At 43.2% G+C, this 15,708-nt stretch overlaps 1 protein-coding gene and 1 long non-coding RNA gene across 2 annotated transcripts; both read right to left on the bottom strand.

Moving 5' to 3' along the window:
• Positions 1-319: 319 nt before the first annotated feature.
• Positions 320-9,342, bottom strand: rnf175 (ring finger protein 175). The gene is made up of 9 exons (XM_079215064.1): positions 9,224-9,342; positions 8,593-8,630; positions 8,321-8,462; positions 7,655-7,809; positions 7,187-7,294; positions 6,754-6,874; positions 6,385-6,518; positions 1,460-1,561; positions 320-1,146 (listed from the first exon to the last, which is right to left on the bottom strand). The coding sequence occupies exons 1-9, from the start codon at positions 9,242-9,244 to the stop codon at positions 1,026-1,028; spliced, it is 942 nt and encodes a 313-aa protein (XP_079071190.1). The 5' UTR covers positions 9,245-9,342; the 3' UTR covers positions 320-1,025.
• A 2,752-nt stretch (positions 9,343-12,094) lies between these two features.
• On the bottom strand, positions 12,095-15,345 carry LOC306733524. Its single transcript, XR_013770948.1, has 10 exons — positions 15,305-15,345; positions 14,282-14,333; positions 13,972-14,027; positions 13,722-13,772; positions 13,469-13,520; positions 13,200-13,262; positions 12,946-12,993; positions 12,648-12,742; positions 12,392-12,446; positions 12,095-12,191 (listed from the first exon to the last, which is right to left on the bottom strand). It is a non-coding gene; the product is annotated as an uncharacterized lncRNA (long non-coding RNA).
• Between the last annotated feature and the right edge of the window lie 363 nt (positions 15,346-15,708).

Below are 15,708 nucleotides of genomic sequence, written 5' to 3'. Positions count from 1 at the left end.
TGTTGGTTCTCCGTTAGCGGTGCTGCTAACATTACTAGCTCTCCTTCTGTTGGTGCTCCGTTAGCCGTGATGCTAACGTTACTAGCTCTCCTCCCGTTGGTTGTTGGTCTAAACACTGATTGGTTGTTCACAAAGTCACATGATCAGAGAAGAATCCATGATGTCCTGATCACATGTTCTACTGGATACTGGAGGAAACTTTATTTACTCTGATGGTTAAACTGTAATTCATCCCAAGTCTTGATTAATAAACATATTGCTTAATATTCTCAACTAAAATCATTTCCTGACACACCGGTGAGGTTTGTTTTTGTATATATTTAATAAATACAAAGTTAATATCAGCAGCAGTCTTGATAACAAAGGCGATGTCATTCTGGATTTGGCAAAAAGAACTTCCTTCCCGTCGCAACAAGACGGCACAGGACGAGAACGCTCTTCTGGAACCGAGTGTTTGTTGTTGAAGGAGCACGAACAGAATATATAAATATATATATATATTTATTCCAGATGGGAAGTTTGAGTCTCGTCCATTCAGAGTCGCGTTTAAAACCTAATTGTGACATTCTGACTACAATAATCGAGCATTTAGCCTCAACGTTAGCTTAAAAACAGAAACAGACGATCCAAAAGAAAAGTTTTGTAACAAACAAAAGTTGCATGAAATGTAAATGGGTTACGCAACGCGACAATTTGGCCAGAAAGTGTCCTTCCTGTCATCGAGTCCTTTAAAAAGAAGGGCCAGCAGAACCAGCAGCGAGGTTTAAAAAGTAAAAAAAGCCATTTTGACGACCTTTCCTTCAGCTCCGGGACTCGACACGCGAGCGTCTTCATGGCGTCGGACGTCCCCAGATGATCAACTACTGGATCTGTGCTTCGACGGCTTTGTTCAAGTTGGCAGCAGGTTTTTTTTATTTTATTTTGGCATCACAGAGACCCAGACGGGCCGGGATCGGTCTGCCGGAGACGAACAACGAGTCCTCCAGGCCCCCGAGGCACCCGGGACCCCTTGGGTCCTCGGGGGCCTACTCCAGCCCCAGGGTGAAGTTGATCCCGTGGACGATGCCGATGATGACGGGCTGCCAGGCCACCAGGTATCTGAGCCAGTCCAGCAGCTGCCCGTACAGGACGTGGGTCTTCTCCCAGCTGGGGGAGGAGTTAAGGAGAGGGAACAAGGAGACGAGAGAGGAGGCTAACAAAATAAATAAATAAATAAATAAATATATATATATATATATATATATATATATATATATATATATATATATATATATATATATATTTTTGACAGAATGACTGAATCAAAGAGAGATTGCCCGTCACGTTCACCGGAAGGCTGCTTTTATTTTGAAGGCAGTTCTTACCTCTTACCGTAATGCCTAGAATAGACAACAACAACAACATGCGTCCCTGCAGGCTTAGACTTGAGTCCTGGAGTAACAGGGCAGCGGAAGGATACGGGTTGTTCATCATCCTCTTCAGGTCCACCTTCTCGTTGCAGTACGGACACGTCTGCTTCTTACCCACAATGCACCAGCCGCGGATGCAGAACTCGTGGAAGCTGAAAGGGGCGGAGCCGGTTAAGGAAGAAGCGCTGAACAACAACACAGCATCCAACGTTGCATGAAGTGATGAAAAGAAACCTGAACGTATGACGAGAGAGGCTAACAAGGAGGCTAACAAGGAGAGGAGAGGTTACCAAGAAGACGAGCGAGGCAAACAAGGAGTCTAACAAGGAGAGGAGAGAGGAGACTACCAAGGAGACGAGAGAGGCTAACAAGGAGGCTAACAAGGAGAGGAGAGAGGAGGCTACCAAGGAGATGAGAGAGGCTAACAAGGAGAGGAGAGAGGAGGCTACCAAGGAGACGAGAGAGGCGAACAAGGAGGCTAACAAGGAGAGGAGAGAGGAAGCTAACAAGGAGACTAACAAGGAGAGGAGAGAGGAGGCTAACAAGGAGACAGAGGAGAAGCTAACAAGGAGACGAGAGAGGAAGCTAACATGGAGACTAACAAGGAGAGGAGAGAGGAGGCTAACAAGGAGACGAGAGAGGCAAACAAGGAGACGAGAGAGGAGACTAACAAGGAGAGGAGAGAGGAGGCTAACAAGGAGACGAGAGAGGCAAACAAGGAGACGAGAGAGGAGACTAACAAGGAGAGGAGAGAGGAGGGAGAGACAAACAAGGAGAGGAGAGAGGAGGCTAACAAGGAAAGAGGAGGCTAACAAGGAGAGGAGAGAGGAGACTAACAAGGAGACAGAGGAGAAGCTAACAAAAGGAGAGGGGAGGCTAACAAGGAGACGACAGAGGAGGCTAATAAGGAGACGATAAAACTGATGTATGACGTGTAAAACAACAACAAGGAGGATACATGTAACAACAACAACAAGGAGGATACATGTAACAACAACAACAACAAGGAGGATACATGTAACAACAACAACGAGGATACATGTAACAACAACAACAACAACGAGGATACATGTAACAACAACAACAACAAGGAGGATACATGTAACAACAACAACGAGGATACATGTAACAACAACAACAACGAGGATACATGTAACAACAACAACGAGGATACATGTAACAACAACAACAACAACAACGAGGATACATGTAACAACAACAACGAGGATACATGTAACAACAACAAGGAGGATACATGTAACAACAACAAGGAGGATACATGTAACAACAACAAGGAGGATACATGTAACAACAACAAGGAGGATACATGTAACAACAACAAGGAGGATACATGTAACAACAACAACAACGAGGATACATGTAACAACAACAACAACGAGGATACATGTAACAACAATAACAAGGAGGATACATGTAACAACAATAACAAGGAGGATACATGTAACAACAACAACAAGGAGGATACATGTAACAACAACAACAAGGAGGATACATGTAACAACAACAACAAGGAGGATACATGTAACAACAATAACAAGGAGGATACATGTAACAACAACAACAAGGAGGATACATGTAACAACAACAACAAGGAGGATACATGTAACAACAACAACAAGGAGGATACATGTAACAACAACAACAAGGAGGATACATGTAACAACAACAACAACGACGATACATGTAACAACAACAAGAAGGATACATGTAACAACAACAACGAGGATACATGTAACAACAACAAGGAGGATACATGTAACAACAATAACAAGGAGGATACATGTAACAACAACAACAACGAGGATACATGTAACAACAACAACAAGGAGGATACATGTAACAACAAAAACAAGGAGGATACATGTAACAACAACAACAACAAGGAGGATACATGTAACAACAACAACGAGGATACATGTAACAACAACAACAACAACAACGAGGATACATGTAACAACAACAACAACAACAACGAGGATACATGTAACAACAACAACGAGGATACATGTAACAACAACAAGGAGGATACATGTAACAACAACAAGGAGGATACATGTAACAACAACAAGGAGGATACATGTAACAACAACAAGGAGGATACATGTAACAACAACAAGGAGGATACATGTAACAACAACAACAACGAGGATACATGTAACAACAACAACAACGAGGATACATGTAACAACAATAACAAGGAGGATACATGTAACAACAATAACAAGGAGGATACATGTAACAACAACAACAAGGAGGATACATGTAACAACAACAACAAGGAGGATACATGTAACAACAACAACAAGGAGGATACATGTAACAACAATAACAAGGAGGATACATGTAACAACAACAACAAGGAGGATACATGTAACAACAACAACAAGGAGGATACATGTAACAACAACAACAAGGAGGATACATGTAACAACAACAACAAGGAGGATACATGTAACAACAACAACAACGACGATACATGTAACAACAACAAGAAGGATACATGTAACAACAACAACGAGGATACATGTAACAACAACAAGGAGGATACATGTAACAACAATAACAAGGAGGATACATGTAACAACAACAACAACGAGGATACATGTAACAACAACAACAAGGAGGATACATGTAACAACAAAAACAAGGAGGATACATGTAACAACAACAACAACAACGAGGATACATGTAACAACAACAAGGAGGATACATGTAACAACAACAACGAGGATACATGTAACAACAATAACAAGGAGGATACATGTAACAACAACAACAACGAGGATACATGTAACAACAATAACAAGGAGGATACATGTAACAACAACAACAAGGAGGATACATGTAACAACAACAACAAGGAGGATACATGTAACAACAACAACAAGGAGGATACATGTAACAACAACAACAAGGAGGATACATGTAACAACAACAACAACAAGGAGGATACATGTAACAACAATAACAAGGAGGATACATGTAACAACAACAAGGAGGATACATGTAACAACAACAAGGAGGATACATGTAACAACAACAACGAGGATACATGTAACAACAATAACAAGGAGGATACATGTAACAACAACAACAACGAGGATACATGTAACAACAACAAGGAGGATACATGTAACAACAACAACGAGGATACATGTAACAACAATAACAAGGAGGATACATGTAACAACAACAAGGAGGATACATGTAACAACAACAACAACGAGGATACATGTAACAACAATAACAAGGAGGATACATGTAACAACAACAAGGAGGATACATGTAACAACAACAAGGAGGATACATGTAACAACAATAACAACGAGGATACATGTAACAACAACAAGGAGGATACATGTAACAACAACAAGGAGGATACATGTAACAACAACAAGGAGGATACATGTAACAACAACAACAACGAGGATACATGTAACAACAACAAGGAGGATACATGTAACAACAACAAGGAGGATACATGTAACAACAACAACAACGAGGATACATGTAACAACAAGGAGGATACATGTAACAACAACAACAACGAGGATACATGTAACAACAACAAGGAGGATACATGTAACAACAACAAGGAGGATACATGTAACAACAACAACAACGAGGATACATGTAACAACAACAAGGAGGATACATGTAACAACAACAAGGAGGATACATGTAACAACAATAACAACGAGGATACATGTAACAACAACAACAATAACAAGGAGGATACATGTAACAACAACAACAAGGAGGATACATGTAACAACAACAACAACAAGGAGGATACATGTAACAACAACAACAACAAGGAGGATACATGTAACAACAACAACAACAAGGAGGATACATGTAACAACAACAACAAGGAGGATACATGTAACAACAACAACAAGGAGGATACATGTAACAACAACAACAACAAGGAGGATACATGTAACAACAACAACAAGGAGGATACATGTAACAACAACAACAACAAGGAGGATACATGTAACAACAACAACAAGGAGGATACATGTAACAACAACAACAAGGAGGATACATGTAACAACAACAACAAGGAGGATACATGTAACAACAACAACAACAAGGAGGATACATGTAACAACAACAACGAGGATACATGTAACAACAACAACGAGGATACATGTAACAACAACAACAACGAGGATACATGTAACAACAACAAGGAGGATACATGTAACAACAACAAGGAGGATACATGTAACAACAATAACAACGAGGATACATGTAACAACAACAACAATAACAAGGAGGATACATGTAACAACAACAACAAGGAGGATACATGTAACAACAACAACAAGGAGGATACATGTAACAACAACAACAAGGAGGATACATGTAACAACAACAACAACGAGGATACATGTAACACCAACAAGGAGGATACATGTAACAACAACAACGAGGATACATGTAACAACAACAACAACGAGGATACATGTAACAACAACAAGGAGGATACATGTAACAACAACAAGGAGGATACATGTAACAACAATAACAACGAGGATACATGTAACAACAACAACAATAACAAGGAGGATACATGTAACAACAACAACAACAAGGAGGATACATGTAACAACAACAACAAGGAGGATACATGTAACAACAACAACAAGGAGGATACATGTAACAACAACAACAACAAGGAGGATACATGTAACAACAACAACAACAAGGAGGATACATGTAACAACAACAACAACAAGGAGGATACATGTAACAACAACAACAAGGAGGATACATGTAACAACAACAACAACAAGGAGGATACATGTAACAACAACAACAAGGAGGATACATGTAACAACAACAACAAGGAGGATACATGTAACAACAACAACAAGGAGGATACATGTAACAACAACAACAACAAGGAGGATACATGTAACAACAACAACAACAAGGAGGATACATGTGCCCGCAGGACAGCTGGTAGGTGTCCTCGATAAGCCCCTCCTCCTCCACCTCCACCAGGATCCTCTGGCCGCACACGGCACAGATGTCGTCCGTCAGACTCCTGCTGGGCATGCCGCCCTTGTTGTAGTACTGAAACACACAGGAAGCAGGGGGCGGGCCTTACACGTTGAGCCAATCACATCGCACCCAGGTCCACAAGGTGATCTGGAGCAGCAGGTGACGTGAAAACGAGTTTCAAGGTTTCACAACTTCTTGTATTTCTTTACATTTTGCCGATGACGCACCATTAAACATATGAATCCATTAAAGATATGAATCCATGAAACATATGAATCCATTAAAGGTGTAATAAAAGCGTCCCTACCCCGATGGTGGAGGCCATGTAGTCGGAGCAGATCTCAGCGAAATCTCGGCCCATGACGCCGTAGTAGAGGCCATAGAACAGCATGACCACGCCCACGTCCATGGAGTCCTCCGCCTTGATCCTGGAGGGGAGGAGTTACAGGGGGCGGGGTTACACAGGGGGAGGAGTTACGGGGAGGAGTCACAAAGGGAGAGGCGTTACAGGGGAGGGGTTACAGGGGGGAGGAGTCACAATGGGAGAGGGGTTACAGGGGGTGGGGTTACACAGGGGGAGGAGTTACAGGGGGCGTGGTTACACAGGGGCAGGGGTTATGGGGAGGAGTCATAAAGGGAGCGGCGTTACAGGGGGAGGAGGTACAGGGGGAGGAGTTACAGGGGGAGGGTTCCCCATGTTCCGTCAGGCCGACAGAACCAGAGAACCAGAAGCAGCTCACCTGAAGAACACGTTGAAGCCGAACATGGTGAACATGATGGCCAGGTAGCCGAGCACGCCCACCGCGTAGCTCAGCTTGTAGATCAGCAGGAACCACTTGTAGACCATCCTGAGACACAGAGGGGAGGGGTTTATGGAGAACACAGAGCGTAGGACACAGAGCGTAGGACACAGGGCGTAGGACACAGGGCGTAGGACACAGGGCGTAGGACACAGAGCGTAGGACACAGGGCGTAGGACACAGGGCGTAGGACACAGGGCGTAGGACACAGAGCGTAGGACACAGGGCATAGGACACAGTGCATAGGACACAAAGAACCTCCATCATCAGCTCACCAGAACATTCATCCCCTCAAATCGTTTGGGAACATTTAAAGGCCCAAAAAGCTGCATCGATAACCAGAACTCCTCCTCTTCCTCCCCCTCCTCCTCCTCCTCCTCCCCCTCCTCCTCCTCCTCCCCCTCTCACCTGGGCGTCCTGAGGGCCAGCGGCCTGCGGGTGGCCCTGAAGAACACGTAGCTGGTGATGATGGAGAACGTCCCCCACATGGACAGGAACCTCCACCAGTACAGCTTGATGGTGAAGTAGAGCGGCACCGCCCACATCTGCACCAGCGTCACCAGCTGAGGAGGAGACGCTCGTTACACCCAATGCACCTCCTCCTCTTCCTCCACTTCCTCCACCTCCTCCTCCACTTCCTCCACCTCCTCCTCCACTTCCTTCTTCTTCTCCACCTCCTCCTCCACTTCCTCCACCTCTTCCTCCATTTCCTTCTTATTCTACACCCCCTCCTCCTCCACCTTCTCCACCCACTCCTCCTCCACTACCACCTCCCATCTCCCTCCTCCACCTCCTTCTCTACCCACTCCTACACCACCACCTCCTCCTCCTCCTTCTCCACCACCACCTCCTCCTCCTTCTCCTCCTACACCTCATCCTCCACCACCTCTTCCACCTCCTCCTTCTTCTTCACCCACTCCTCTTCCACTTCTTTCTCCTCCCCCTCCTCCTCCTCCTCCCCTCCCCCTCCATCCCCTCCTCCTCTTCCCCCTCCATCTCCATCTCCTCCTCCTCCTCCTCCTCCTCCTCTTCCTCCTCCTCCTCTTCCTCCTCCTCCCCTCCTCCTCCACCCACGTTGTATGAGCGGTGGTGCCTCTGCTTCCACTGCACCAGGACGATCTGAGCCACCACCAGCGTGGCGATGAGGATCATCACCATCTCGGCGTGCATGGCCTCGTGACCCCGGTGCTTCACGTGCAGCCGCTCGTGCTGCACCCTGAGGAAGAGGAGGAGGAGGAAGAGGGGGGAGGAGGAGGAGGAGGGAGAGGAGGAGAGGGACACACACACAAGGAGGGTCAGAGTGCATTAATGTGTGTGTTATGCTCAGATGAGTGGTGGACCCTCACCTCCAGTTTTCTCTCTGGGTCATCTTCAGCAGGTCGTCCTGCAACAGACACCAGCTGTGTGTGTTACTACAGTACACACACACACACACACACACACACACACACACACACTGTACACACACACACAGTGCACACACGGTACACACACACTGCACACACACAGTACACACACAGTGTATACACACAGTACACACACAGTGTATACACAGTGTATACACACAGTACACACACAGTGTATACACAGTACACACACAGTGTATACACACAGTACACACACAGTGTATACACAGTACACACACAGTGTATACACAGTACACACACAGTGTATACACACAGTACACACACAGTGTATACACAGTACACACAGTGTATACACACAGTACACACACAGTGTATACACAGTACACACACAGTGTATACACACAGTGCACACACGGTACACACACACTGCACACACACACTACACACACACACAGTGCACACAGTACACACACACTACACACACACACACACTACATACACACACAATAAACACCACTTCCGGTCCGCTCGTGCCACGTTCCCCGCTGCTCCTGCTCCATTCAGACGGACACGGCTCACGTGAGAGGCCCCGCGGCGCGTCACCACTCACCTGCGCGTGCACGCCCGCCATTGTTGTTGTTGTTGTTGTTGTTGTTGTTGTTGTTGTTGTTGTCGTCGTGGTGGTTGAACCCTCGCCCGGTAAACAGCAGCTAGCGGGGCTAGCACCGCTGTGACGGCGGCTCAGAGGCGTCAAGACTACGGAAGCCCAGGAGGGTCGGAATTCTGGGAGCAAAAGGCGAATATATATATATATATATATATATATATATATATATATATATATATATATATATATATATATATATATATATATATATATATATATATGTGTATATATATATATATATATATGTATGTATATATATATACACATATATATACACATACATATATATATATATATATATACACATATATATACACATATATATATATATATATATATATATATATATATATATATATATATGTGTATATATATATACATATATATATATATATATATATATATATATATGTGTATATATATATACATATATATATATATGTATATATATACAGTGAATATATATGCACATATTGTAGTGTAAAAAAAACCTGATAAGAGCATCACAGGTGTGTTAGAAATACTACTTCAAGTTAGATCCAAATGTGACTTCAAGGCAAAGCAAGTTTATTTATTTGAGCACATTTCAACAAAGTGCTTCACATAAAACCATTTATGTGACAAGATTTAAAAACAATTAAGAACATTCACTAAAACATGAAAAAAAGAGTAAAAAAGCAAAATAATAATAAAAGTTGCAGTTTAAGAAATACAATGCAGTGAGGTGCAGAAATTGGTTAATATCCTTGAACCATCCCGACCCCTCAGTCTACTGGAGATAAATGACCTGTGAACACACCGTTACAGTAGTCAAGTCTCCTGAAGATAAATGACCTGTGAACACACCGTTACAGTAGTCAAGTCTCCTGAAGATAAATGACCTGTGAACACACTGTTACAGTAGTCAAGTCTACTGAAGATAAATGACCTGTGAACACACCGTTACAGTAGTCAAGTCTCCTGAAGATAAATGACCTGTGAACACACCGTTACAGTAGTCAAGTCTACTGAAGATAAATGACCTGTGAACACACCGTTACAGTAGTCAAGTCTACTGAAGATAAATGACCTGTGAACACACCGTTACAGTAGTCAAGTCTACTGAAGATAAATGACCTGTGAACACACCGTTACAGTAGTCAAGTCTACTGGAGATAAATGACCTGTGAACACACCGTTACAGTAGTCAAGTCTACTGGAGATAAATGACCTGTGAACACACCGTTACAGTAGTCAAGTCTACTGAAGATAAATGACCTGTGAACACACCGTTACAGTAGTCAAGTCTACTGAAGATAAATGACCTGTGAACACACCGTTACAGTAGTCTAGTCAACAGTTAAAGGGACAGTGCACCCATAAAGATTTCCCATCGTACCGTTTATATAGTTTTGGTAGTTTGGTAATTAGTCTAAAATGTTTTCAAAAGGACCAAGATTTATTTAGTTTAACAGAGTTTGAGTCTTGTGCTGCCAAGAAACTGACTACTAGATTAAAAGTGGTGTTTTATACAAATCTTTGTGGAGAAAAATCAGCTGTCAAAACAAAAGGAGAGAAACCGGTTAGTCTTGTTATGAAGTGTCGGTGATGAAGGAATACAATTCACGTTGACAAACACAGGGCCAAGTACGCTAAATTTAGCTTCCAAGAAAAACATAGTTATCCAAGATGTGCCCCATACCGGTATGTGAGCAGGTGAGCCCCAGACCACACCTGCTCACATGCCACAGACCGGTATGTGAGCAGGTGGACCAGTTATGTCCTTCTCAACTGACAAAAAAGATGTGAACAAAGTTAATGTATTAACATGCGTTTGATGTCTGTTTTATGCTCTTTATTTTATTTTGATCTTTGATAGTAATGTGGGTTTCTTAACACAACATTAAATGGAGTCATGTTGTAATCATACCTCATAAGGGGTGAAAAAGGTGACAAGGGGGGCGGGGGGGGCGGTAGTAGAACTTATATGTAGTGAGGTGTCGTAGGTAGAACTTATATGTAGTCAGGTGTCGTAGGTAGAACTTATATGTAGTGAGGTGTCGTAGGTAGAACTTATATGTAGTCAGGTGTCGTAGGTAGAACTTATATGTAGTGAGGTGTCGTAGGTAGAACTTATATGTAGTCAGGTGTCGTAGGTAGAACTTATATGTAGTGAGGTGTCGGTAGTAGAACTTATATGCAGTGAGGTGTCGTAGGTAGAACTTATATGTAGTGAGGTGTCGGTAGTAGAACTTATATGTAGTGAGGTGTCGGTAGTAGAACTGATATGTAGTGAGGTGTCGTAGGTAGAACTTATATGTAGTGAGGTGTCGGTAGTAGAACTTATATGTAGTGAGGTGTCGTAGGTAGAACTTCTATGTAGTGAGGTGTCGGTAGTAGAACTTATATGTAGTCAGGTGTCGTAGGTAGAACTGATATGTAGTGAGGTGTCGTAGGTAGAACTGATATGTAGTGAGGTGTCGTAGGTAGAACTGATATGTAGTGAGGTGTCGTAGGTAGAACTGACTCGCCGCTCTCCTGTCTGACGTCACACGCTGCCACGGACTCTCCGCTGACAGTAATCTCACTCGCCTTCTCGCCAACAACGTTAGCTAATGTGTTAGCAAGCTGGCTAGCTTGCTATTAAACTGGTGAAGGGAAATTAAGCCGCTGTGGACATCTTAACGCTGATTGGCCAAGACTTGACACGTCAAAGATCTTCTATTACGAAAATCACAACATCAGCTTTTCTACAATCTGCCCTTTGAGGGCGACCATAATGCTGATATACATGGGACTTGTAAGAAGGTCAATAACACAAACAGGCAGATTATTGTAGCAATCATATTTATTGAGAAAATGCAACAGCTGGATCTACATTCCTTGGTGGATCAGTGGGTGGTAAAACCCTCAGGGAGCTCCTGTTTCACACCTGCGGGACACAAAGACAGACGTCAGCTGGCGGAGTAAAGGTCGAAGGTCACAGGCGAGGACGGAGCTCGCTCAGACATCCAAGGAAGGGTTGGGCCATCTTTGGTCTTTCGACCTCTGGAGGAAACTACGAATGGCAGGAAGAATCTTCATCACAGCGACGAAGACGGAAAAGTGAACTTTTAATAATAAAACACTCGCCGTCTCTGGTCGTTTGCTGGTTTGAACCCTGATGGACTTCAGAGGGGCGTCGAGCCTGAAAGACGGAGAGCCAGTGAGACGCGTTCAAAGACCCTTTACTGTTAATAACTATAATACATTGATCAATAAGTCGCTCAGACATCCAAGGAAGAGTTGTGCCATCTTTGGTCTTTCGACCTCTGGAGGAAACTACGAATGGCAGGAAAAATCTTCATCACAGCGACCGAGACATGAAACGTTAAATAAAACCACTCACCTCTTCTCAGGTGATCCCCTCCCCAGGTGATCCCCTCCCCAGGTGATCCCCTCCCCAGGTGATCCCCTCCATCAGGGATCCAGACGTCAGTCGGCCTGAAGAAGAGACGGAGAAGCGTTTAGTTGCGACGAATATTAAAGATGAACCATAACTGATCTCTGCAGTCGCTCAGACATCCAAGGAAGAGTTGGGCCATCTTTGGTCGTGAGACCTCTGGAGGAAACTACGAATGGCAGGAAGAATCTTCATCACAGCGACGAAGACGAAACATGGCCATGAAATATAATAAAACACTCACCGTCTCGGTCGAGTTTGAACCCCGATGGACTTCAGAGGGGCGTCGAGTCTGAAAGAGACAGGGAGCCAGTGAGATGCGTTCAAAGACCCTTTACTGTTAATTATACCAATTATATAGTATTGCTCAATAAGTCGCTCAGACATCCAAGGAAGAGTTGGGCCATCTTTGGTCTTTCGACCTCTGGAGGAAACTACGAATGGCAGGAAGAATCTTCATCACAGCGACCGAGACATGAAATATAATAAAACACTCACCTCCCCAGGTGATCCCCTCCCCAGGTGATCCCCTCCATCAGAGATCCAGACGACACATTTGGCCTGAAGAAGAGACGGAGAAGCGTTTAGTTGCGACGAATATTAAAGATACTAAATCACAAGTGATCTCTTGAGTCGCTCAGACATCCAAGGAAGAGTTGGGCCATCTTTGGTCGTGAGACCTCTGGAGGAAACTACGAATGGCAGGAAGAATCTTCATCACAGCGACGAAGACGAAACGTGGCCATGAAATATAATAAAACACTCACCATCTCTGGTCCGCTGGTTTGAACCCTGATGGACTTCAGAGGGGAATCGAGCCTGAAAGACGGAGAAGCCAGTGAGACGCGTTCAAAGACCCTTTACTGTTAATTATACCAATTATATAGTATTGCTCAATAAGTCGCTCAGACATCCAAGGAAGAGTTGGGCCATCTTTGGTCTTTCGACCTCTGGAGGAAACTACGAATGGCAGGAAGAATCTTCATCACAGCGACATGAAATATTATATAAAACACTCACCTCCTCAGGTGATTCCCCCCCCCATCAGGTGATCCAGACGACACATTCAGCCTGAAGAAGAGACGGAGAAGCGTTTAGACACGACGAATATTAAAGACACTAAATCATAACTGATCTCTTGAGTCGCTCAGACATCCAAGGAAGAGTTGGGCCATCTTTGGTCTTTCGACCTCTGGAGGAAACTACGAATGGCAGGAAGAATCTTCATCACAGCGACCGAGACATGAAACATTAATAATAAAACACTCACCGGCTTCACGGCGCCGATCGCTCCGCTGGTCGAACCCCTTCAGCGAGACCGTGACCCTGAAAGAGACGGAGACCCGGTGAGGCCACGAACCTTCTGAACCAGAAAACTAAACGATTATCATCTTCCCGACGGTCCTTGAACACACCATATGCTGCCAGAACATTTAATTCTAAACGTGTCATTTCAAATCTCTTTAAATAAACCGTTTACTTTAACCAGATTCTATACAGAGAAGCATTACATTCTGAGCTCTTCGGTGAAACGATGGACCAAAAGAGAAGATAAACATGTTATATTTATATATTCTCACCTCGAGGGGCCGGAGCATCTTCAGCAGACGAGCCGAACAAAACATCTAAAACCTGAAATGAGAAAAACGTAATTCAGTAAAATGCAAAGGTCAGTCATCAGAAATGTTATTAAAAAGACTTAAATTTAGAGTATTTTTAGAACTTGAATATCTGACTTTATAAGACAGTGGAGGAAGTATTCAAATCCTATACTGCAGTAGAAGTACTAGTACCACAGAAAACATATCCTGATGCAGTAAAAGTACTAATAAAACAGTAAAAAGTATTCTGATAAAGTAAAAGTACTACTACCACACAGTAAAGATATTCTGATGGAGTAAAAGTACTACTACCACATAGTAAAGATATTCTGATGCAGTAAAAGTACTACTACCACACAGTAAAGATATTCTGATGGAGTAAAAGTACTACTACCACATAGTAAAGTTCTTCAGGGCTCCTTCAGTAAAAGCATCATGGAAAAGTAAGAAGTATTTGCTGTTATTCTATAAATAAGATTATTTTTAGTTGAGCTGGAGCTCGTTTTAAATATTGCAGCAGATCTGCACATTTAAAGCACACGTGTGTACTTTCACCAGGACACGTGCATGAACCACGTGGTCTCCTGCAGGAAACTACCGGAAGTTAATCCTTAACGATGGTTTATGATAAATTACTGTTATTCTCCTGCATTTATGAAACGCATCAGATTATTAAACTCGGTACAAAAATACAGCTTCACTGAAGAAAAAAAAACTCTGAGCAACTTCTATCGCCTACATTTTAACACGAGGGCTCGCTTTTAATAAAATAAATAATAGGTTACAAACAGACTGGACTCCTACTGGTTTTAAACGCATTAAAGTCACATTTCCCTGAACGCGGTGGCTCCTCTGCAGCGAGCTGTGGCGCTAATCCTCCACCATCCGGTGCAATAACTCCTCATCTACGAGGCCTGTCGCCATCTTGTTCTTCTCCACTGCGTGATGAACACTTTAAATGTCCCATTGAAGGGAAACGCGTTAGTTTAAGGACATATTTACCGTGAGGAGTCCGCGCGCCGTGTCTGCAGAGAGACGGTCCCGCATTGAAATGAATGCGGTGGCGTTTCCGCTTCTTTTTATGACGTCACGGCGGCTCGTTTACTGACACGCGGCGCCGCAGCGCCATCTGGTGGACCGGAGGAAGAACTGGGATTTATTACCGTAAATCAGTGTACCCTTGAGGTACTTTGGAGTACTGCAAGGAGAATAATAATAATCATTACAAAAAAGTCATGCAAGCCTAAGTACAAAAAATAAACTAAATATAAATAGATATTTGTTATAATTAATCATTATTTTCTTATTCTGTTTAGCCAGATTATATTTAATACAATTTAAGTTGTATATGTACATTATAAATAATAATAATAATACATAATCATATATTTGTATGTTTTTTCAGA

This window comes from Taurulus bubalis (genome assembly GCF_910589615.1).
Source record: "Taurulus bubalis genome assembly, chromosome: 3".
In the NCBI taxonomy this organism is placed as follows: Eukaryota; Metazoa; Chordata; class Actinopteri; order Perciformes; family Cottidae; genus Taurulus; species Taurulus bubalis.
The sequence above is the reverse complement of the archived record's forward strand: the minus strand, read 5'-3'. Positions and strand labels throughout refer to the sequence as shown.